Consider the following 21,603-nt stretch of genomic DNA (forward strand, 5'->3'; position numbering starts at 1 on the left):
GAGAACAAGTGCATTCGCTTATATAACCAAAGTGTAATTATCAAAATTGGAACATTAGCATTTAATCAGTTCTAATATCTAATTTATAGATCTTACTCAAAACTCACCAGCTGCCCCACTAATGTCCTTTATTTAAAAAGAAAACTTGTCCAGGTCCAGGATCACACATTACATGTTGCTGCCGTATCTCTTTAGCCTCTTTCAATCTTCTGTAATATATTTTTGCTTTTCGTGGTCTTCAAGAATACAGACCATGTGTTTCACAGCACGTCTCTCAGCTTGTAGCTGACGTTTCTCATGATTGGATTCAGGTGGTGCATTTTCAGCAGGACTATCACACAAGGGGTGTGTATCCTTCCCGGGGCATCAGATCTGGAAGTGTATAATATTTATTCAGTTACTGGTGACACAAATTCAAATCACTTGATTAAGGGAATGTTCGAGAGGTTTTTCCACCACAAGGTTATTCCCTCTGTAATGAATAAGTATCTGGTGAAGAGATACTTCGAGACTATGCAATTATCCTATGTTTCATTAAACTTTTACTCTCTAGTTTTAGTGTCCATTGATGAATTTCTAGATCCATCATTCCCTCTGAAGTTATTAGTTGCTATTCTACTGTAAGGAATACTGTAAGGAAGAGCTATCTCCTCCACTTACTTCCTTATACTAATATGGATTCTTTTATAATTTAATGAGTTATCATTTTTTCCTATCATTATTTTATCATTCCTTCCTATCAATTTTTTTTTTTTCAGATTTAGCCAGTGGAAGCTCAAGCTAGTCCCTAAGTGCTCTTGACATGTTCCCATCACTCTTTAAGTACTTCCTTATTTTCTTGCACAGTAAGATGTTCTAGGCTCACCATGTACTTTCCCAGTCCCAGCAATGGAATCAACCATTTTCCCAAGAAGTCCTGGTGAATAAACATTTTAAGTACCTCCTGGAAACCACTCAACACTAGAAGTGAATATCTGAGGAACAAATTTTTGCTTTTGATGTACTTGTTCCCCAGCACACACCCATTCTGCCGGTGACACAGAACAGTCACAGCCTAAGGAACTGGGTCCATTGTGAGGACTTTAGCATCCTCACACTACTCATTTCACTTAACATAATTCCACTATCCCAAGCTCAGCTGGGATTTCTTTCTATTGTCTTCTATTTTTGCAGTGTTTTAAGACTTTTCATAATGAAATAGATAAAGTTGATTAGGAAACTGGTTGTCCTTGATTTTGTATTTTATTATGTTTGCAGAATAAAAATTATATTTAATAGTTTACTTGGGAAACAGTTAGTAATTGCTTCTTGTATGCAGACTGAAAGTCCACATGTGGGTAACGTGGTGGGACATTTCACCCATATTATTTTGTGTGTGTGCCTATAGATTTTATTTTATTACTATGTTTAAAAATTTTATTGGAGTATGGTTGATTTATAGTGTTAGTTTCAGGTGTACAACAAAGTGATTCAGTTATACATATACATATATTCATTATTTTCCAGATTTTTTCCCATATAGATTACTACAGACTATTGATAGAGTTCCCTGTTCTGTACAGTAGGTCCTTGTTGGTTATCTATTTTACTCATATTATTGTAGAACCTCTCTGAGGCTATCTAAGCCCAACTAACAGACGCAACATCTTTTTCTCTTGGGCAGAAATGTGTAGGAGTTGGAAAAAATTTCAAATTTGGATTTGTCATGCTGTGGTTAGTGATCTTGGGAAAGTACCTAAATTCTCTGAAGTTGAGATTCCTTATATCTGAGAGTGGCACCCCACAGTCAAGTGTGATTTGAGATAAAGATTCTTGGACTCAAGCACTTTGTGATCAGAAAAGAATCATAGGTTTCCTCTAGTTCAGTGTTCCTCTTTTATACGCGGGGATAATGCAGCTCCGAGAGCTGCAGTGGGCTCCGAGGGGCACCTCAAGGTGGGGCAAGGACTGAGGCCTCCTGACCCGGAAAGAGGCCTTTCCACTACTTGTGTTCCTGACCATGGGCCATGGCTCACGGGCTTGGGAAAGGAATGTTGCATAACCAAAGGCATTGCTGCTACTTATCTGTTCACCAAAATGTAGGTTTGAAAAGATGATCAGCGGTCTATACTTGGGTGAACTCGTCAGGCTCATCTTGCTGAAGATGGCCAAGGCAGGCCTCCTGTTTGGCGGTGAGAAATCCTCTGCTCTTCACATTAAGGGCAAGATTGAAACACGGCATGTGGCTGCCATGGAGAGGTGAGCTACTGGCAGGGTCCCTCCCACCTTGACTCTAAAGAGGGTAGGGTGGGCAGCCAAGGCATGGTGTGCTCATGGGAGTGGTGCATAGGAGGAACCAGATCTTCTTCTTCACCGGGACGATTTCAGACCTGTGCACAGCTTCAGGTGGATTAGCAGTGCTTGTCATGCCTCGCATGTGGCTTCTGGTTGGTTTCAGTAGCCAGGTTTTCTGCTGTTGGAGGTTTACCCCCTTCTTATTTTGCCTTTTTCCTCCCTAAACTGGTGATATAACCTTTTTAGGGTTGCAGACCCCTTTGAGAGTCTAAGTTCTGGACCCTTTACCCTCAAAATGCGCACTTGCACACAATTTTGCTCATAATATCAGGGCATCCTTGGAACCATTAAGGCCCTAGCGTGGAATCCAAGTTAAGAATTCCCACTACAGCAATAATCTTCTCTACCTGCTGCTGTCAGGGACTGCATTTGGCTTTGGCTTTGGTGATTAGAGAGAAGAGCTCACACAAAGGTCTGCAGTAGGGAGCTGACTGCTGAGGCTGACTGGCCCCGGTTGACTCAAGATCCTGTTAGAAACCCTGGCACTGCCCTGAGCTTTGCAATCAGCTTAGATTCTGAGCTCAGCAGGGTGACATCTGACTTCCAGAGTCTGTTTATGCAGAGCTTGGCAGGGACTGAGTTTCAATGAAAGGCAGTGCAGTATAGGGTGCTTACAAGGGTGGGCTCCTTAATCTAACTGCCTGAGTTCAAATCTTGACCCTTGCACTCACCAGCCGTGTGCCTATGGACAGGTTACCTACCCTGTCTGTGCCTCAGATCCCTCTTCAGCACAGTAGGATAATGACGGTCCTCCCCCCAGGTTTGTTGTGAGGACTAAGTTAACACACATGTCAAGTCCTTAGACTAGCAGCCGGCACATAGTGAGTGAGCAAAAGTGGTGGCCGCCATGATCATTGTTGAATCATCATTATTATTATATGATGATGTGCCAGCCTGTTTATGGTCACAGTCCCCAGAGGTGGGAACACTTTCTCTGAGGGGGATTCCCATGGGATGGGGCAGTGTGATCCTCTCATTCCTGTCCCCTGGCCAGGTACAAAGAAGGCCTAGCCAATACCAGAGAGATCCTGACAGATTTGGGCCTGGAACCGTCGGATGCAGACTGCATTGCGGTCCAGCACGTCTGCACCATCGTCTCCTTCCGCTCGGCCAATCTCTGTGCAGCCGCCCTGGCAGCCATCCTGACACGCCTCCGGGAGAACAAGAAGCTGGCGCGGCTCCGGACCACGGTGGGCATGGACGGCACGCTCTACAAGATTCACCCCCAGTGAGTGCTGGCCTCCGGCCCACACCCTCTGCAAGCAATCTCCCCTGGAGCAGAGTCCAGTTTTCTTTCTAAACTAGGCTGCTTTTCTGGGTTGCCAGAACCAACCATATTCTATGGTTCTGAGATTATAGAGCAAAGGGTGAATTCAGAGATTACATTCATCTAGCTGGCAGGGCTGCTTTAGGGGATCATTCTTAAAGGACTATTTTGCTAAAGCCAATAGCCTGACTACCAAGGCCATCCATCTATGTGCTTATCCATCTATCTATCCCTATATTCATCTATCTATTATTGAATACTCACTATGTTAAGATAGGAAAGTAAGATATGTCCAGTTATAAATGGGGCAATAACTGGATGGCAGAGTTTGCCGTGTTCACATGAAGGATACCGGAAGGAAAACACAGAAGTAGGGAGAATGAAAGCCCCTCTGACTAACAGAGGTGTAATTCAGTCAGGCATGTACACCTGGGAAGAGCTGGGGAAAAAACCCTTTCCTTGTGGGCAGAGATGATGTTCAATCAATATATTATGAGTGTATGCAGGCTAAATTGCTTCAATTGTGTCTGACTCTTTGCAATCCTATGGACTGTAGCCCACCGGGCTCCCCTGTCCATGGAATTCTCCAAGCAAGAATACTGGAGGGGTTGTCATGCCTTCCTCTAGGGGATCTTCCTAACTTGGGAATTGAACCTGCAGCTCCTGCAGCTCCTGCATTGCAGGCAGATTCTTTACTGCTGAGTCACCACGGAAGCCCATATATTATGTATGGATATGCCCTACTAGTTGTAATATTAGTGATAAAATAACCACTTCTTTGAGGCTTCCAGGGGTCCCTTCCACTCCCTCAGATGACCTGGACCCTACCCTAGTCATCCCCATCGTCTCCCTCCATCCAGCAACTAAAGCGGTGAGCCTTGGCCCAGCAGGGCTCCCCAGGATGCTGTCCCACTGCTCCACCTGTATCTGTTTCTATTGGCTGGGCCTGGGCCTTTATGGTTTTTACATATTTTGTCATCACCTCTGCCTTCAGATACCCGAAACGCCTGCACAAGGTGGTGAGGAAACTGGTCCCGAACTGTGATGTCCGCTTCCTCCTGTCAGAGAGTGGCAGCACCAAGGGGGCTGCCATGGTGACCGCAGTGGCCTCCCGGCTGCAGGCCCAGCAGAAGCAGATTGATAAGGTGCTGGCTCTGTTCCGGCTGACCCGAGAACAACTTGTGGGCATTCGGAACAAGATGCGGGTGGAGTTCGAGTACGGGCTGAAGAAGGATACCCACCCTCTGGCCACAGTCAAGATGCTGCCCACCTACGTCTGTGGGATGCCGGATGGCACAGGTGGGCCCTGCACCGCTCCCTTCTCTGATGGGCCACCGGAGCTCCATCCAAGCTCCTTAAACCCAGTTAGGATCTTTGTTTCAAGAGCCTTGTGTTCGTCTCTATAACGGAGGGAGGGAGAGTACTCTGTTGAATTTGTTCTTTGGTTGATCCAGGGCACTGGCAGTGAAGAATACCTAAGTTAGGTTCCATGTGTGTGAAGACCCAGATGCTGTCCCCGGGAGCTACCATCTGGACACGTGGCATGTCTGGCTTGTCTTCTGCCCTTTCCTCTGGCTTTCTTCTCTCCTGGGGCTTGGCTATATTCCTCTCCCCTCTCTTCATTTTCTGCCCCTGACTTTCTGATACTTGATCCTTTTCCTGGTCCTCTGTGCTCAGCTGACAGGAGCTACACAACAGTGAAGTCAGTTCTTTAGACAAGTAACTCCATCTCTTTGCATCTCGTGAATCTCACCGAGATATACTGATCTTTGTAAAATGCTTCATCTCTTTAATTTGCATTTGACTCTTTAGTTTCACTTTGTGCTCACAACCACTCTGTATGTTATGTAAAGAGAGAATAATTCCCATTTTATGGATGCCAAAACGGAGACTCAGAGAAGTTAAGTGACATACTTAGGGTTACACAGCTGTACTTGGAGTCTCTCAACAACAAAGATCTTTTCCAGGGCCAGTATCCTTCAAGTCTACTTGGGGGAGAAAATGAGAGCAGGAAAAGACACTATTCAATTATTCATTCTTTCATCTCTTTTTTCCTTTTGCCTCCATTCCTCAAAGTTTTATTAAGTACCTGCTATAGGTCAGGCTCTGTTGTGGGCACAGAGACGGAGCAGTAAAGAAAACACAGTCCCTGCCTTTATGGAACCTTTGTTCTGTTGGGCTGACAGACAGTAAGACAGTAAGCAAATAAACACCAGATGATGCCATGTCATAAAGGGCTATGAGGACAAATAGAGCAGAGTCAGGGGTAAGAGAACTGGCCGGGGGCGAGGGCTTTGGCAAATTCAAGGAACAGTAAAATGACCAGTGTGATTAGAACAGAGTGAATGAGGCAGTCAGCGAGAGGAGGGATCACACAAAACAGACTATGATGCTCTGAAATGTCAGAGAAGCAAGAGGCACTGCCCTGGATAGTAATGGGTGTTGGACTTGATATGGTTTCTTATAAGTCTGGTGGGGGGTGGGAATCCAGAGATGGGAAGAGCGGGACAGAGATCATTTCAGGCTTGGGATGAGCAGTTCCTCTAGGCCCTGCAGACAGAATGGAAGCACCTTCCTGAGTCCACTGTAGTCAGGTAGCCTGACCTGGATTCACCCTCAGAGGTTCCTTGAGTATAAGTATCATGTGTGGCTGTTAGCAGGCACCAAGGAAAGCAAGCTGGCCTCAGATGGGCTCAGGATGCCCGCCCAGGGCTCTGACACCATGCTTGCTGACCAGCACACCCCTTTGGCCCCCGAACCTCAGGCCAACAAGCTCTAGGCCTGCTCTCGTTCGGCATCTCTTCTTCCTCCAATGCCTGCACACGAGGCCCTGCTTAGTGCATGCTGGTGGAACGCCACCCTCACTTTCTCTACCACAGAGAAAGGAAAGTTCCTCGCCCTGGATCTGGGGGGAACCAACTTCCGGGTCCTCCTGGTAAAGATCAGAAGTGGACGACGGTCAGTGCGGATGTACAACAAGATCTTCGCCATCCCTCTGGAGATCATGCAGGGCACGGGCGAGGAGGTAACTGCCGGCTGGCGGTTCACCCTCCGGGGGGCCAGCCTGCCATCCACCCCGTACACTGCAGGTCCAGCATGACTGCTGCTCTCTCTCTCCCTGCAGCTGTTTGACCACATCGTGCAGTGCATTGCCGACTTCCTGGACTACATGGGCCTCAAGGGAGCCCAGCTGCCTTTGGGCTTCACGTTCTCATTTCCCTGCAGGCAGGCGAGCATTGACAAGGTAAGACGGTCCAGCCTGGCGGGCCTCCCTCCTGCACCTGGGGAGTCTCAAGGCAGCTCTGAGTCACTGTTCACTTTATTTAGGGGTCTCAGGTTCAGGACAGCTGGGGAGACATGATCAAGAATTTAGACTATTAATTTTTTGTATTTACTGTGTTCCATTTTCACTATTACTGTATTATGGATTGAAGTTTGCAAGATGCTTTCGGGTCGTATAAAAAGACACATGGATAAAATTACTGTTAAAAGAGAGGTCAAGTCATATTATCAAGAGATAAGAGGGAATGACCAGTTAAGGCAAATTATAAAACTCTTAGTGTGTAATATTACATGTGTCTTCCTGGGTGGTCATTGTAAACAGGGAAACACAGTAGGTTGTAAGGCTTTTATTGTCTGATGAACAAAAGCTTACTAGTGCTTCTGAAGAAATGCATTTCTTTCCTGATGTTAGACTCTCAGGAGACATTGATCACATTGACACATATTTTGTTGACACTGAAGAACTTCATGGATGATGATTTTAATAAATTGTTCATAATAATGTAGAAACATGTATCACATGACTTTTCTTGGATAAAAGCACCGTTCACCTGCTCAAGGAGAACAGAGTACCCTCTTGCTCTCTAAGAGGCTTATGTCAGTCAAGCTATCTGATCTGGTGTAAAAGCAGAACAGCACTTTCAATTTACAGAGAGAACCCTGGTCAGCACAGCAAGGCAGCCAGAGAGCTCATGACGATAATAAGAATGGCACCGAAGATTTAAGACTCTGTTTGATCCAGTCAGTGTCTCCATGATGTACACATTATTTTTGTTTTATTTTACCATCTTTTATTGTGGTAAAATTTAGATAACATTTACCATTTTGTTTCTGTCTCTATGAATTTGACTATCTTAGGTACCTCATCTAAGTAGAATCATAACAGTATTTGTCATTTTGTGACTGGCTAATTTCATTTAGCATAATGTTCTCAAGGGTGATTCACATAGAATTCCATTCCTTTTTAAAGCTGAATGATATTTTATTGTATATTTACATGCTATTTTTAATCACCATTTTGTAGTTAAGAAAAACAGAGGCACAGAGAAGTTAAGTTGTCCAGGTTACCATATCTACAAACAGTGATGGAGGGGTCAGTCCAGGACACTGGCCTGAGAGCCCAGGTTCTTGCACTTTGCCCTCAGGACCTAGAACCCAGTGTCTTTGGACCATTTCGGCTATAATGCACAGTATACTTATATATATATATATATATATATAATTAATACAAAAAAATAAAGAAATAGTACCTACCCTTGTTCTGTGCATTTTATTTTATTTTCTATCCTGTTTTTCATATGAGGAAATTGAGGCATACAGTCTCATCCAATCAGCAGTTGCAAAACCAACTGAAACAGAACTCTCCAGGACTCTGAGAATGCCATGAAAACCCACTCACCAGGCTTACCTCCCACTCCTAATCATTCAGAGAACAGGAAGAGAGGGGTTCAGAAGGTGAAATTATCTGGTAATATGGCTAGATCTCTCAAAATTAAAAATGCTAGAATGCTCAGAGCCATAAGATCCATTTCTCAAGATTAATGAACAAGGATGTTCACTACACCATCACTTTTTAATAATGAAAAATGAGAAATAACCCAAATGCCTGGCAATGGAAAATGACTAAATAAAAAATGGAAATAAATTTGCATTTCCCCTAAAATGGAAAATGACTAAATACAGCATATCACTCATATGAGATTACTGGATTTTTATTTAACAAACACATATGTAGTGCTTGTTTGGTGCCTGATGCTGTACTAAATGCTTCACAGACATTACCTACCCAGGAGGCCAACAGAGTGCAATAGTTTGAGAGCATGGATCTGGAACCACATTGGCTCAATTTGCATCTTGGCTTCTCCACACTTACTGGCTGTATGACCTTGGGTGAATTACTTAACCTCTCTGCACCTTTTACCTCCTTATTTGAAAAGTAGGGATTAAAATAGTACTCATAGGTATGTTTTGTGGATTTTAAAAATTTCTGTGCAATTATACTTGAGGAATATTTTCCATATTAACTGACCAGGAATGGTATAAAAGATATATTACTGAGTGAGAAAAACAAGGGCTTCACAGGTGGCTCAGTGGAAAGAACCTGCCTGACAATGCAGGAGACACAGGAGACATGGTTTCGATCCCTGGGTCAGGAAGATCCCCTGGAGAAGGAAATGGAAACTCACTCCAGTATTCTTACCTGGGAAATCCCATGGACAGAGGAGCCTGGTGGGCTACAGTCCATGGGGTTGCAAAGAGTCGGACACGACTGAGTGATATAACTTAACTTTCAATAGAGGTTACCTCCCATGTTTAGGGGGATGGGGAGTTAAAGGAGACTTTGTTGTTATCAATAGTACTGAGTTTTTGCAAAGGTAATGCATTCTTGTATTACTGCTCCCATTAAAAATTAATACACATAGAAATGGAAATTGGGGGTGGAGGGGGGAAAAAAAAAAAAGCCACGTGCTGCTGTCCATGGTCCTGAGTGGTCCACAGGCACCAGGACACAGCTGCTCCTCCTGACTCGGGGCACTGGGCCTCCAGGCCTCCCTCCCAGGAGTTCTGACAGGTTCATGAAGACATAACTAAGAAGGAAGGGAGACCAAGGGAGAGCTTGGAGCAAAGACACCAATGGCTGAGGAGAAAAAAAAAAAAACTTTCTTTAAAAATAAATGAAATGTAGTTTTACAATACTATATTAGTTTTGTAATAAATGAAATATAGATTTACAATACTATATTAGTTTCAGGTATATAACATAGTAATTTGATATTGTAATAGTTTGTACTCCATACAAAATTATTATAAAATACTGACTATATTCTCTTGCTGTACATTACATCCTTGTAACTTATTTATTTTATACCTAGTAATTTATATCTTTAAATCCCTTTCACCTATTTTGCCCCTCTCCTCACCCCTCTTCCTTCTGGTAACCAGTAGTTTTTCAAAACAGAGAGACTTAAAAAAATATAATTTGGTATAACTGTAACTAATTAGAAAGATTTTTCAACTGAATCAATTGAATCTCTAAGGTTCTACGTATATTCACCAGGAAAAGAGCAAGGAAGCTTAGCTTCCCAAGGACTGTGGAGAGAAGGGGGAGCCTGGAGCTGAGGGCCTCAGGGTGAGGTGGCCGTTCATCCCCTGGGGTTGGGGGTGCTGCCATTAGAGTTTCTGGCCATCTCTCCTATCCCAGCTGCTCTCCTGGCCTAGACGCCCCAGCTTTCCCTGCACTCACCCACCCCCAGCTTTAGGGTGTGGAGTTTGAAGCTAGATAACTCTTGCTTCTGGCTAACAGTGTAACCATCTTTTTAAAAATTAGAAATACTTTTCCTTGGTAGTATAAAAAGTTAGACATATTGATTTTAGGAAAATTAGAAAATATGGACAAGCAAAAAGGAGAGACTGAAAGGTACCTATAATCTTACACCCAAAGAGAACCACCGTCAACCCTCTGGTGTATGCATTGTTCCAGACCTTTTTCCAGATTTGAGTGTGTGTGTGTGTGGTTTTTAAAAGAATAATAGAATAATTCATCATCTGTATTTGTTTAATGTGAGTTCACTTAACAGTGTATGGTAAACATCTTCCTCTAATGGCTAACATTCTCTTAAAGGATTATATTTTTGTGGCTATAGAGCATTTCCTATATTTATATACAATGATAGATCCATATTGTTGGAAAGACAGAAAGTGTGTGTGTGTGTGTGTGTTAGTTGTTCAGTTGTGTCTGACTCTTTGCGACCCCATGGACTATAGCCCGCCAGGCTCCTCCATCTGTGGAATTTTCCAGGCAAGAATACTGGAGTGGGTAGCCATTCCCTTCTCCAGGGGATCCTCCCAACCCAGGGATCAAACCCACATCTCTTGCATTGCAGGCAGATTCTTTGCCGCCTTAGTCACCCATTTTTCCTGTGAAACAATGCTTTGATGAACATTTTGTAGCTTTATCTTTGATCATGAAGATGTGATTGATTGGATAAATCAGAAGTGGTCTTTGTTCTGTGCAGTCATGGCCAGGGAACATGAGTTGATGTAAATTTCTGCAATTATTCCGCTCAGCAGTAGACCTTGCCTGAGCATCATGCTTCATGATGCCTCTGGGTCCAGTGTTAGGGATCCAAATGGAAGCACAGTCAAAAGCATTTGACCAGCAGTTAGCTGCGGTCCCTTGCATCTGTTTGATGCTGAGGTTGTGCAGTGGTTCCAGCAAACTATTGCTCAAATGAATTTGCCTTCCTTTCTTTCAGGGAACACTCATTGAGTGGACCAAAGGCTTCAAAGCTACTGACTGTGAAGGGGAAGATGTGGTGGATATGCTCAGGGAGGCCATCAAGAGGAGAAATGTATGATATGGTGTTGAAGCTCATACCTGACCTGTCCTTCCCCAAGGCCCCTGTGCTGTGTCATCAGACACCAGCCCTGCAACTCTGGCCTCTGCCCACTTCAGTCTGATGTGCCCCTCTTGAGACTGGCCTGCACATCCTACTTACAGCAGAGCTCTCTTCCTTTTCAGGAATTTGACCTGGACATAGTTGCAGTTGTGAATGACACAGTGGGAACCATGATGACCTGTGGCTATGAAGACAGTAATTGTGAGGTTGGCCTGATTGCAGGTAAGTGATCAGGCGTGTCCCATTGGCCTGCTCCCATCTGATCCTTTGGAAGTTACCTTTTAACATACTGAGGGACAGGGGGCCATTGTTCCATTACACAGGGGCTCTGAAGCCAGCTTTGTCCATGCCTGAGATGAAGTTAAGATTGGGATTTCAGGTCTTCTAATTCCCAAGTCTTTACTTAATATCTTTTCCCCTAAGAGTTCTAAGCCAAGGTTGTCCTTTCTGTTGAGGAAGGAGAATAACATAGAAAGAGGGAGCTTTCACATTTGGGCCTTGGGGCAGATTTTACTGGGTGGAGGGAGACCACAGTTGGATCATGTTGGTTGGCCTGGAGCTGAGAGAGCTAGATTTTCCTTCCAGCTCCAACTTGTACCTCATCTGTTCTCTGACCTCTTCTGGCTGTCAGAAGGTGCACAGGATGGGGAAGAGTTGAAAAGAAACCTAGGAGAGGAGCAGGGAGTGGCCCGAGGTATGATATAGGCATTTTAGGAGTCTTCTGGAAAAGTCTGGTGGTGATTAAGGGCAAGGGTAGATTCCAGGGGAATGACTGTAAGTGGTGAGGGGACAGGTGGCATTTGAACATGTGGAGACAGGGGCAGTGGGCATTCCAAGTGGCAGGCACTGGTTAAGTAATCACAGAATCTGAGCAAGTTGTTCCAGCTGGTTGTCTGGGTTTCCTGAGGGTAAGTAGTACATAGCACAAGGAGATGGGGATATACTGAGATGTCTTCAGTGCCAAGGAGAGGTTTCATCTCACTCTAAACCTTGCCTGCTTTGTGACCTTGGGCAGGTTGCTTATTCTGTCTGGACTTGAGCTTCCTCATCCATGGGAAGGATTGGGCTAGATCTGGGAGGTCAAAGAGGTGAGATTTGTTTGATTGAAGATGATAATTACCTGGACTGTTGTCTTGAGAATAGTTCTCAGACCAGGTCATGGACAAAGGAGAAGAGGGTGGCTTTCAGACACCAAGTATCTGCTTATCCAAGACTAGATGGTTCCTCATGGTACCTTCCAGCTCTGCTAACTCTGTGACTACTTGGAGCTCACTTTGTGTGCCTATGGATTATCAATAATGAGGAGGGTGAGGAGGAGGATAATGGTATCACAGGTACAAATTCTATGTGGAGGAAACTTACAGACATCATCTAATTTTTTTTTTTGATAACAAATCTGTAAGGCAGGTTTTAGTTCCTTTTTACAGATGAAGAAATTGGATCTATGAAAGATGAAATACTTGCCTGTAGTCACCCAACTATAAATATAAAGCTGAAGTCCACACCCAGTTGTATCTGACTCCAAACCTAAATTCCTATCTGCTGTACCCTGCTGGCTCTTTAAGACCTAGTGGTGTCTTCTGAAGACTAAAGTCCCTTCGTGATTCCTTCTAGGAACAGGCAGCAACATGTGCTACATGGAGGAGATGAGAAACATTGAACTGGTAGAAGGGGATGAAGGGAAGATGTGCATTAATACCGAGTGGGGAGGATTTGGAGATAATGGCTGCTTAGATGATATCCAGACCCAATATGACAAGGAGGTGGATGAGGGGTCCTTGAATCCTGGCAAACAGAGGTGAGAAGGGGGTGTGTGTCCATTTCTGTAGGTCGTCCAACTTCAGCAGATCTATGGGGGTGCCCTTTTCATATTACAGATATTTGTATAGTTTGTATATTTATGACAACTCGTCAGATGTCAGTGAAGTGTCTAATTTGAGCAAAAGCAAAGACGGCCCAGTGGTAAAGAATCCTCGTGCAATGCAAGAGACGCAAGAGACACAGGTTCTATCCCTGGGTCAGGAAGATTCCCTAGAGACGGAAATGGCAACCCCTTCCAGCATTCTTGCCTGGGAAATCCCATGGACAGAGGAACCTGGCAGGCTACAGCCCATGGGGTCACAAAGAGTCTGACACAACTAGAGCATGGACACAGCAGCAGCAAAATTTTTGACCAGTTTCCAACAAACAGAAGGTGTGCCTTTTTCTAATTACCATAAGGTTACCATAGGGTCTAGTGGTGGCTTTGGAAATGAGGCCAAGGTTGTCAGGAATCTATTCACCGTGGCCTTGATGTCACACGGCAGGGGCATGGTGGGCCTCTCAAGGTGGGTTTCTACTAAGTCCTGTTTAGAGGTCGACATCCTCAGTCTTTCAAGAGCAGGCTGCCACGTTGCTGACCTCTGTGGTTCTGGGATTGGGGAAGTAACTGCAAGTGAAGGATGGGAATCCTGGTTCTCAGCCATGACATCATGTCCCAGCATGGGTCACAGTCACTTGTAAGGGTTATTCTAATTGCTAACCATACTAAAAACACTGAAAACAATGAATGGTTTAAAAAGAACAAACACAAAACAGAGTACATTTTCATTTGCATTCTCATATAGCTTCTTTAGTAGGAGAGAAAGGGGTAGAGCTAGCATGGGGGGAACTGATTATTAGCCTGGGCCCATCAATTTCCATAGGGGTTGGCATACTTTTTCTGTAAAGGATCAGAGAGTAATGTTTTACTCTCAGGCCATGTGGTCTTTGTCACGACTAAGCTCAGTGTCTTTCTATATAAAATAAGATGAAAATATAGATTTACTGTGAGACAATATCCAAGTGGAAAAGTTGAGCTAGGAAATGTGATGGGATACCTGGGTCATAGATGCCTTGCTGACTATTGAACTGAGAACACTCAGTAGGAAGAGGCTTGACAAGACCAAGATCAGCCCTGGTGGCCGCACATCTTCCTTTGGCACTAGTCTTTGTAGCTGGGAGGCAGGCAAGTTACCGTAAGCCCAGCTGAACCAGGGGCCAAAATCACAAGGGACCTGAATTCCAAGTTGGGGCATCCAAGTTTTGTGTCTGAATCCATTGGAGGTTCTCATTTCTGGAGTGAAGAGTGTTAGGGGGCAATATACTTGGATTTACTTTGCTGTCCCCATTGTTTGTCTAAGTGTTGGTTCCTTAGACTGATGAAATCCTGAGCAGTTAAGAGAATGCAAGTCCAGCATGTAAGCCTCAGGCACACTCGGATTTTCATTTGACCCTGCAGGCAGTGGGAGTCCAGCTCCACCTCACTGTTATTAATACTGTCAGACGTACCTGGGCAGAGTGCCTGGTCAGTGCCTGTTGATTGTAGAGCTTCTTTTTCTCTTGCACCTTCCATCATGGAGCTCACAGCCTGGTAGGAAGAAGGAAGGGAGCTCACATTTTGGACCACATTTGGTGTGTGTATACAGTTCAAATGTGTTACCTCATGGAGCAGAAGCTCTAGTGGAGACGATTTCTTCAAATACAAAGCCAAGGTAAACTAGCTTGGGGGCCAGAAAATGGACTTATTTTAGCTTAGTGTCTACTGTGCACCAGATGCTTGGCTCCCAACAGTCTTGTGGGGTCAGTGCTTTGCTCCTGGTTTCATAAATGATGGTTTATAGTCCTTACTCAGGTCATGCAGCTAATGTGTGGCGAGCTGGAACTTAACTTCTACTCAACATGTCTCCAAAGCCCGGCCTTCCCACATCATACTGTCTCCTGCATGCGCTTCTCTGGGCCTGCTGCCCACTCCACCCCACTGTGAGCCAGGCAGCTAGTGGATGCCAGTGGCACGCCTTCCATGCTCTGACATGTGATCCTTTTGCGAACCACTCACCAGCACTGATTTTCCTGCTCTCACCCACCTTATCTCTCTTTCCCTCAACAGATACGAGAAAATGACCAGTGGGATGTACCTGGGGGAAATCGTGCGGCAGATCCTGATTGACTTGACCAAACAGGGTCTCCTCTTCCGCGGCCAGATTTCAGAACGTCTCCAGACCAGGGGCATCTTTGAAACCAAGTTCTTGTCTCAGATTGAAAGGTGACTCATGATCAGTTTCACCTGCTCGACTTTAAAGCCCCTATATTGGGACATGATGCTGTCTCACCAGGCTCCAGCAGATTTGAAATATAAAAATAGAGAGTAAGAGCCTGGCTGGGCAGAGGGTTGCCTCCTGGGGCTACTCCCTCTCTCCAGCTACATCAGTACCACAGCACCCAGCTGAGGAGCCAGAAGCCTGTCTGGGCCCCTGGATTCCTAAATGGTTACAGAAGAGTTAGGTTAGGTTAAAAAATGATCCTCTTCTGGGACTTCCCTGGTGGTCTGGTGGCTAAGCCTCTGTGCTCCCAGTGCAAAGAGCCTGGGTTCCATCCCTGGTCAGGAAGATAGATTCCACATGCTGCAACTAAAACCCAGTGCAGCCAAGTAAATAATAAAAAAAAAGATCCACTTTTGATTCTGAAAAGATGATGTGCTCATACTTTATTCTTTAAAGATGATGGGACTTCCTGGGGGTGACAGACCTTCTTGAATCTCAGCTTCTGAGGCATTCTTCTCCAACCTTGGCTTTGCTGGGACCATTTCTTCTCCTGCTCAGGCACCTAGGGATGGGGGACTGTGAGCCCTGGGCAGCAGGTTCCAGGGGCCCAGCGATAGGCTCTTGACATCCTGCTCTGCTTGCTGGCAGCGACCGGCTGGCCCTCCTCCAGGTCAGGAGGATCCTGCAGCAGCTTGGCCTGGACAGCACATGTGAGGATAGCATCGTGGTGAAGGAGGTGTGCGGTGCTGTGTCCCGGCGGGCGGCCCAGCTTTATGGTGCTGGCCTGGCTGCCATCATGGAGAAGAGGAGGGAAGACCAGGGACTCGAGCACATGAGGATCACCGTGGGTGTGGATGGCACCCTGTACAAGCTGCACCCGCAGTGAGTGCTCCAGAGTCTCAGGGCTGGGGGCTGAGGCTGAATGTGGACCCCTTTGGGGCTGACGGACAAAGGGGCTCTGCTTCCTAGTGCTGTGATGTGGGCGTGCTCACCACCCTCCCTAAACCCCAGGCTCCTCATCTGTATCAGGCAGGCAGAAATAATCTCGAGGATTGGGTGAGTTCATACATGTAAAGGGCTTTACACAGTCCTCGGGTGGTGCTAGTGGAACTCACCTGCCAATGCAGGAGACATAAGAGACATGGGTTCGATTTGTGGGTCAGAAAGATCCCTGGAGGAGGGCATGGCAACCCACTCCAGTATTCTTGCCTGGAGAATCCCATGGACAGAGGAGCCTGGCGGGCTACAGTCCATAGGGTCGCAAAGAGTCAGATAGGACTGAAGCAACTTACACATGCAGTAAATACAAGTGGTTATCATTAACACAGTCCAACCTGACCTCAAAGGGAGCAGTGAGAACTGAGTATTTTGCACATCACAGACAGTGTGTCAAGTATGAGCTCAGAATCAGCAGGCAGAAGGATGAAGAATGAATTTGAATCCTGGCTCCACTGCTTTGAAGCTGGGAGGCCCAAGGCCAGTTTCTTACTCTCTTTGACGCTAGTTCTTTATCTGTAAAAGGATGATAAAAATCGTACCTACCTCATAGGTTGACAGGAGAATTCAGTTAAACAGTGTCTGTAGACTATGTGACATATTACAAAGAGGGCAATGATGACAGCTTTTATTTTTATTTAATGTCTTACATTTTATCTTGGTAGATGAAGAAAGGTATTAGCCAGCTTGTAAAAATTTCTAATCATGCTGAAATATATAGATAAACATATTATTACTGTAGTCCTTGATGCTTAGCCCTTCCTATAATGCTGACTAATTATCCAGGATAACTGACTGATATCTTTTCTTTATTCTCTCCTTGAGGTCACATATTTTTGCTGTGATTCCTGTAAGCCTCTTCCTTTCAACCAAGACCTGACCAAAGGACAAAAACCATATGTTCATTTCAATAGGTGCAGACAAAACTTTTGATAAACTCTAGCACAACAGACTGGTTCCAAATAGGAAAAGGAGTATGTCAAGGCTGTATATTGTCACCCTGCTTATTTAACTTATATGCAGAGTACATCATGTGAAATGCTGGGCTGAATGAAGCACCAGTTGGAATCAAGATTGCTAGGAGAAATATCAATAACTTCAGATATGCAGATAACACCACACTTATGGCAGAAAGCGAAGAAGAAATAAAGAGCCTCTTGATGAAAGTGAAAGAGGAGAGTAAAAAAGTTGGCTTAAAGCCAAACATTCAGAAAACTAAGATCATGGCATCTAGTCCCATCACTTCATGGCAAATAGATGGGGAAACAGTGGAAACAGTGGCAGACTTTATTTTTTTGGGCTCCAAAATCACTGCAGATGGTGATTGCAGCCATGAAATTAAAAGACACTTACTCCCTGGAAGGAAAGTTATGACCAACTTAGACAGCATATTAAAAAGCAGAAACATTACTTTGCCCACAAAGCTCCATCTAGTCAAGGCTATGGTTTTTCCAGTAGTCATGTATGGATGTGAGAGTTGGACTATAAAGAAAGCTGAGCGCTGAAGAATTGATGCTTTTGGACTGTGGTGTTGCAGAAGACTCTTGAGAGTCTCTGGGACTGCAAGGAGATACAACCAGTCCATCCTAAAGGAGATCAGTTCTGGTTGTTCACTGGAAGGACTGATGTTGAAGCTGAAACTCCAACACTTTGGCCACCTGATGTGAAGAGCTGACTCATTTGAAAAGACCCTGATGCTGGGAAAGATTGAAGGCAGAAAGAGAAGGGGACAGCAGATGATGAGATGGTTGGATGGCATCACTAACTGAATGGACATGTTTGAGTAAACTCCGGGAGTTAATGATGGACTGGGAGGCCTGGCATGCTGCAGTGCATGGGGTCACAGAGTCAGACACAACTGAGCAACTGAACTGAACTGAGCACCTTTTATGATAGACAACTCAACAAACTTAAGAATAAAGGAACTCCTTCAACCCTATAAAAGCATCTGTGGAAAACACACAGCTAATGCCATACTTACTGGGGAAGCACTGGATGGATGATTTCACCTTAAAATTAGGAACAAGACAAGGATGTCCACTCTTGCCACTGTTCTTCAGCATTGTACTGCTTCTAGCACTGCCTACAGATGATTGTGTGGGTTTTGTCTCTCAGTCAAGTCTTTATTTAAGGGAGAGGCTTATAGGATCCAGGTCAAAAAATTATGTGACCTCAAAGGGAGAATCAAGTGTAAGTCTAGACAGGCAGTTAGGCAAGAAAAAGAACTAAAAGGCATCCATATTGGAAAAGCAAATCTGTAACTATCTTTGTTTGCAGATGATATGATTTTGTATATAGAAATCCTAAGGAATCCACAAAAAAAACTATTGGAACTAAGAAACAAATTCAGTCAAGTTTCAGGATGTAAGATCAGTGTATAAAAATCAACTGCACTTCTATGCATTAACAATGAATAATCTGAAAATGAAATTAAGAAAACAATTCCATTTAAATAGCATAAAAAAGAATAAAATATTTAACAATAAATTAACAAAAGAGGTATAAGACTTGTACACTGAAAGCTACAAAACATTGTGGAAATTAAGAAAGACCTAAATAAATGGAAAGATATCCTATGCTAGCAGATTGAAAGCCTTAATGTTGTTAAGGGAACAACTTGCCATCTTTTTTTCTAGCTGAAGTATAGTTGACATGCAATATTATATTAGTTTTAGGTATACAACATAGTTATTTGATATTTATATACATTGCAAATTGATCACCACCATAAGTCTAGTAAGTATCTGTCACTGTATAAAGTTATTGCAGTATTATTGACTATATTTTCTATGCTGTACATTATATCCCCCTAACTTACTTACTTTATAACTGAAAGTTTGTACTTTTAATACCCTTTACCTGTTTTGCCTGATCCTCTAGTCCCCTCCCTCCTGACGACCACCAGTAGTTTGTTCCCTGTATCTGTAACTCTTTCTGTTTTGTTTTGTTCATTTTTTTTTTATTTCACATATAAGTGAAATCATGCTGTATGTCTTTCTTTCTTTGACTTACTTCATTTAGCATAATTCCCTCTAGATCCATTCATCTTTTTGCAAATGGCAAGATTTCATCCTTTTTATGACTAATATACCATTGTGTGTATATGTGTGTGTTATGTATCATGTCATATTTCTTTATCCATTCATCTATTGATGGGCATGTGGGTTGCTTCCATATTTTGACTATTGTAAATAATGCTGCAATGACCATAGAAATACATGTATCTTTTCTATTTAGTGTTTTGTTTTCTTCGGATGAAGGCCCAGAAGTGGAATTAGTGGATCATGTGCTGATTCTACTTTTAAATTTTTGAAGATCCTCCATACTGTTTTCTATAATGGCTATGCAAGTTAACATTCTCACCATCAACTGATGAGTAGATAAACAAAATGTGGTACATCTATACAGTGGAACATTACTCATAAAAAGGCACAAACCACTGACACATGCTACAATTAAGCGCCAATGGTGTTTTCCCTTTCTCTTTTTCTGTAGCTTTTCTCGGATACTGCGGGAAACTGTGAAAGAACTAGCTCCTCAGTGTGATGTGATGTTCATGCTGTCAGAAGACGGGAGCGGAAAGGGAGCAGCTCTGATCACTGCCGTGGCCAAGAGGTTACAGCAGGCACAAAGGGAGCACTAGGAACCCCCTGGGGTTGGGCCTGGTGCTTTGGCTACTGACCAGCCTTTCCTCTGGCAGATGAGTTAATTAGAGACCAACACGCAAGCTTCTGGCTGGCTTCACCTTCTGGATGGCCAAAAGAGAACCCCAGGTTCTTGGGTACTCTTAGAATTTTGTTACTGGCTTTCAACAGCATTAAATGACTCTCTATTTGCCATCTTTGTACCAAAGATGGGCCAACTTGTAAAACCAAAGCATTGGTCCTGAGAGATTCCATTTCAGCAAATTTCTCATTTGAGACCTGAACTGTTAATTTTCTGTGGCTTAGGGTCCTGTGGCTGCTGGAATTGGAAGCAAATACACAATCTGCCCATGTGGCCTGGCTGGCTGAATTCCTTATGTGGATGCTTCAGTCATGGCTTGTAGCAGATTGGGCCATCTACTGGGAATGCACATTTCAGAACGATAGGGGCTCACGTAATTACCTGGGGATCTAATCTAACTTGTCATGTTGACTTCAAGCATGAAGTGAGAACAAAAACTTTGGAGCGTTCAGCCTCAGGATGAAGAAATCATCCCAGGATGATTGCCAAGGATCTTCATAGGAAACTCTTCATGCTTAAAGTGAGTTATATCAGCGCCCATAGGATTTGTTTCTCAATACATGTGAGTGACAGGGAGGGTGCTGTTCGGGGCACCTGTTAATCATTTTACAGGTGGCACATGATAGCTTTTTAAAGGACTATCAGGTATATGAAATCCAGTAAATAAAAAAAATATTTGATTTCCCAAGAATCTTTGAATGAAGTTTTAATATTTCATCTGGGAATGAAATAATTTCATCACTTGGGAACTCCATGCTCTGTTGGTGGAAGAAGAGACACATAGAGTCAGAAATTGTGGTTTAAACTCTCTAGTTTAAACTCCTTACCAACAAGGAGAAAATATATGGACTATTTTCTATAATATCTTTAACAAATTATCTGAATTTGATTTGAATGAATACTTCCTGTGACCAGGGCATTTTACCACATGCTCCTACAGCTCTTGCTTTTGAACAGCAGGAGTTGACCAGAAGAACTTCCATCTTCCAAACTGACCCCTACCTCTCTAGAACTTGGCCCCTCCTACATGCTCCATCTGTCTCTATTCTACCCTCCAGAACTAAGAGGAATTGGCCTGTCCTTGACCTTTTTCCCACTGGATGTCCTCTCTCTTTCCCTTTCTATTCATTTAATTCCCTGCTTCCCATTCTCTAAACCACCTGTAACCTTCTACCTTGTCACAGAGTTATCTGTACACATTTCTTATCAGGCCTGGTAGATTGTAAGTGCTTTGTTAGAAACATTTTTGTTCTGGCCCAGTGAACCCAGCACTGTGCCATTCCTATTAAATATTTCCTAGATAGAGGCATGATTGAAATAAAGTCTTCCAAGAAATTTTTCTTAGAAAAAGTGTAGGCCATTATCATGGGTAACAAACTGAATAGAATGATATTTGATATTCCAGATCATCCAGGTTGATTTATTTCATGTACTTAATGGTGCTAATTGTCTCCATTTGCTAAAGCAGGACATTCAAACAGAACGGAGGAGGCTGGAGGGAGGGTAAGAGAGAGTCCAGTTGAGCCTGGGGACAGAT

General features: G+C 43.9%; 1 protein-coding gene and 1 long non-coding RNA gene across 2 annotated transcripts in view; one reads left to right on the forward strand and one right to left on the reverse strand.

The window, feature by feature from the left end:
- HKDC1 (hexokinase domain containing 1) overlaps positions 1 to 21,291 on the forward strand; it is a 42,631-nt gene extending 21,340 nt beyond the window's left edge. The window contains exons 8-18 of the mRNA XM_055534840.1: positions 2,083 to 2,238; positions 3,329 to 3,562; positions 4,596 to 4,900; positions 6,481 to 6,626; positions 6,726 to 6,845; positions 11,140 to 11,235; positions 11,406 to 11,505; positions 12,898 to 13,081; positions 15,191 to 15,346; positions 15,993 to 16,226; positions 19,836 to 21,291. Of these exons, the coding sequence (XP_055390815.1) occupies positions 2,083 to 2,238; positions 3,329 to 3,562; positions 4,596 to 4,900; positions 6,481 to 6,626; positions 6,726 to 6,845; positions 11,140 to 11,235; positions 11,406 to 11,505; positions 12,898 to 13,081; positions 15,191 to 15,346; positions 15,993 to 16,226; positions 19,836 to 19,983 (1,879 nt within the window). The 3' untranslated portion in view covers positions 19,984 to 21,291. The remainder of the gene's footprint in view (positions 1 to 2,082; positions 2,239 to 3,328; positions 3,563 to 4,595; positions 4,901 to 6,480; positions 6,627 to 6,725; positions 6,846 to 11,139; positions 11,236 to 11,405; positions 11,506 to 12,897; positions 13,082 to 15,190; positions 15,347 to 15,992; positions 16,227 to 19,835) is intronic.
- LOC129619642 (uncharacterized) lies at positions 112 to 14,675 on the reverse strand. Its single transcript, XR_008697999.1, has 2 exons — positions 14,593 to 14,675; positions 112 to 372 (listed from the first exon to the last, which is right to left on the reverse strand). It is a non-coding gene; the product is annotated as an uncharacterized LOC129619642 (long non-coding RNA).
- Positions 21,292 to 21,603: the final 312 nt, after the last annotated feature.

Source organism: Bubalus kerabau, chromosome 1 (assembly GCF_029407905.1).
Source record: "Bubalus kerabau isolate K-KA32 ecotype Philippines breed swamp buffalo chromosome 1, PCC_UOA_SB_1v2, whole genome shotgun sequence".
NCBI classification, from domain to species: Eukaryota; Metazoa; Chordata; class Mammalia; order Artiodactyla; family Bovidae; genus Bubalus; species Bubalus kerabau.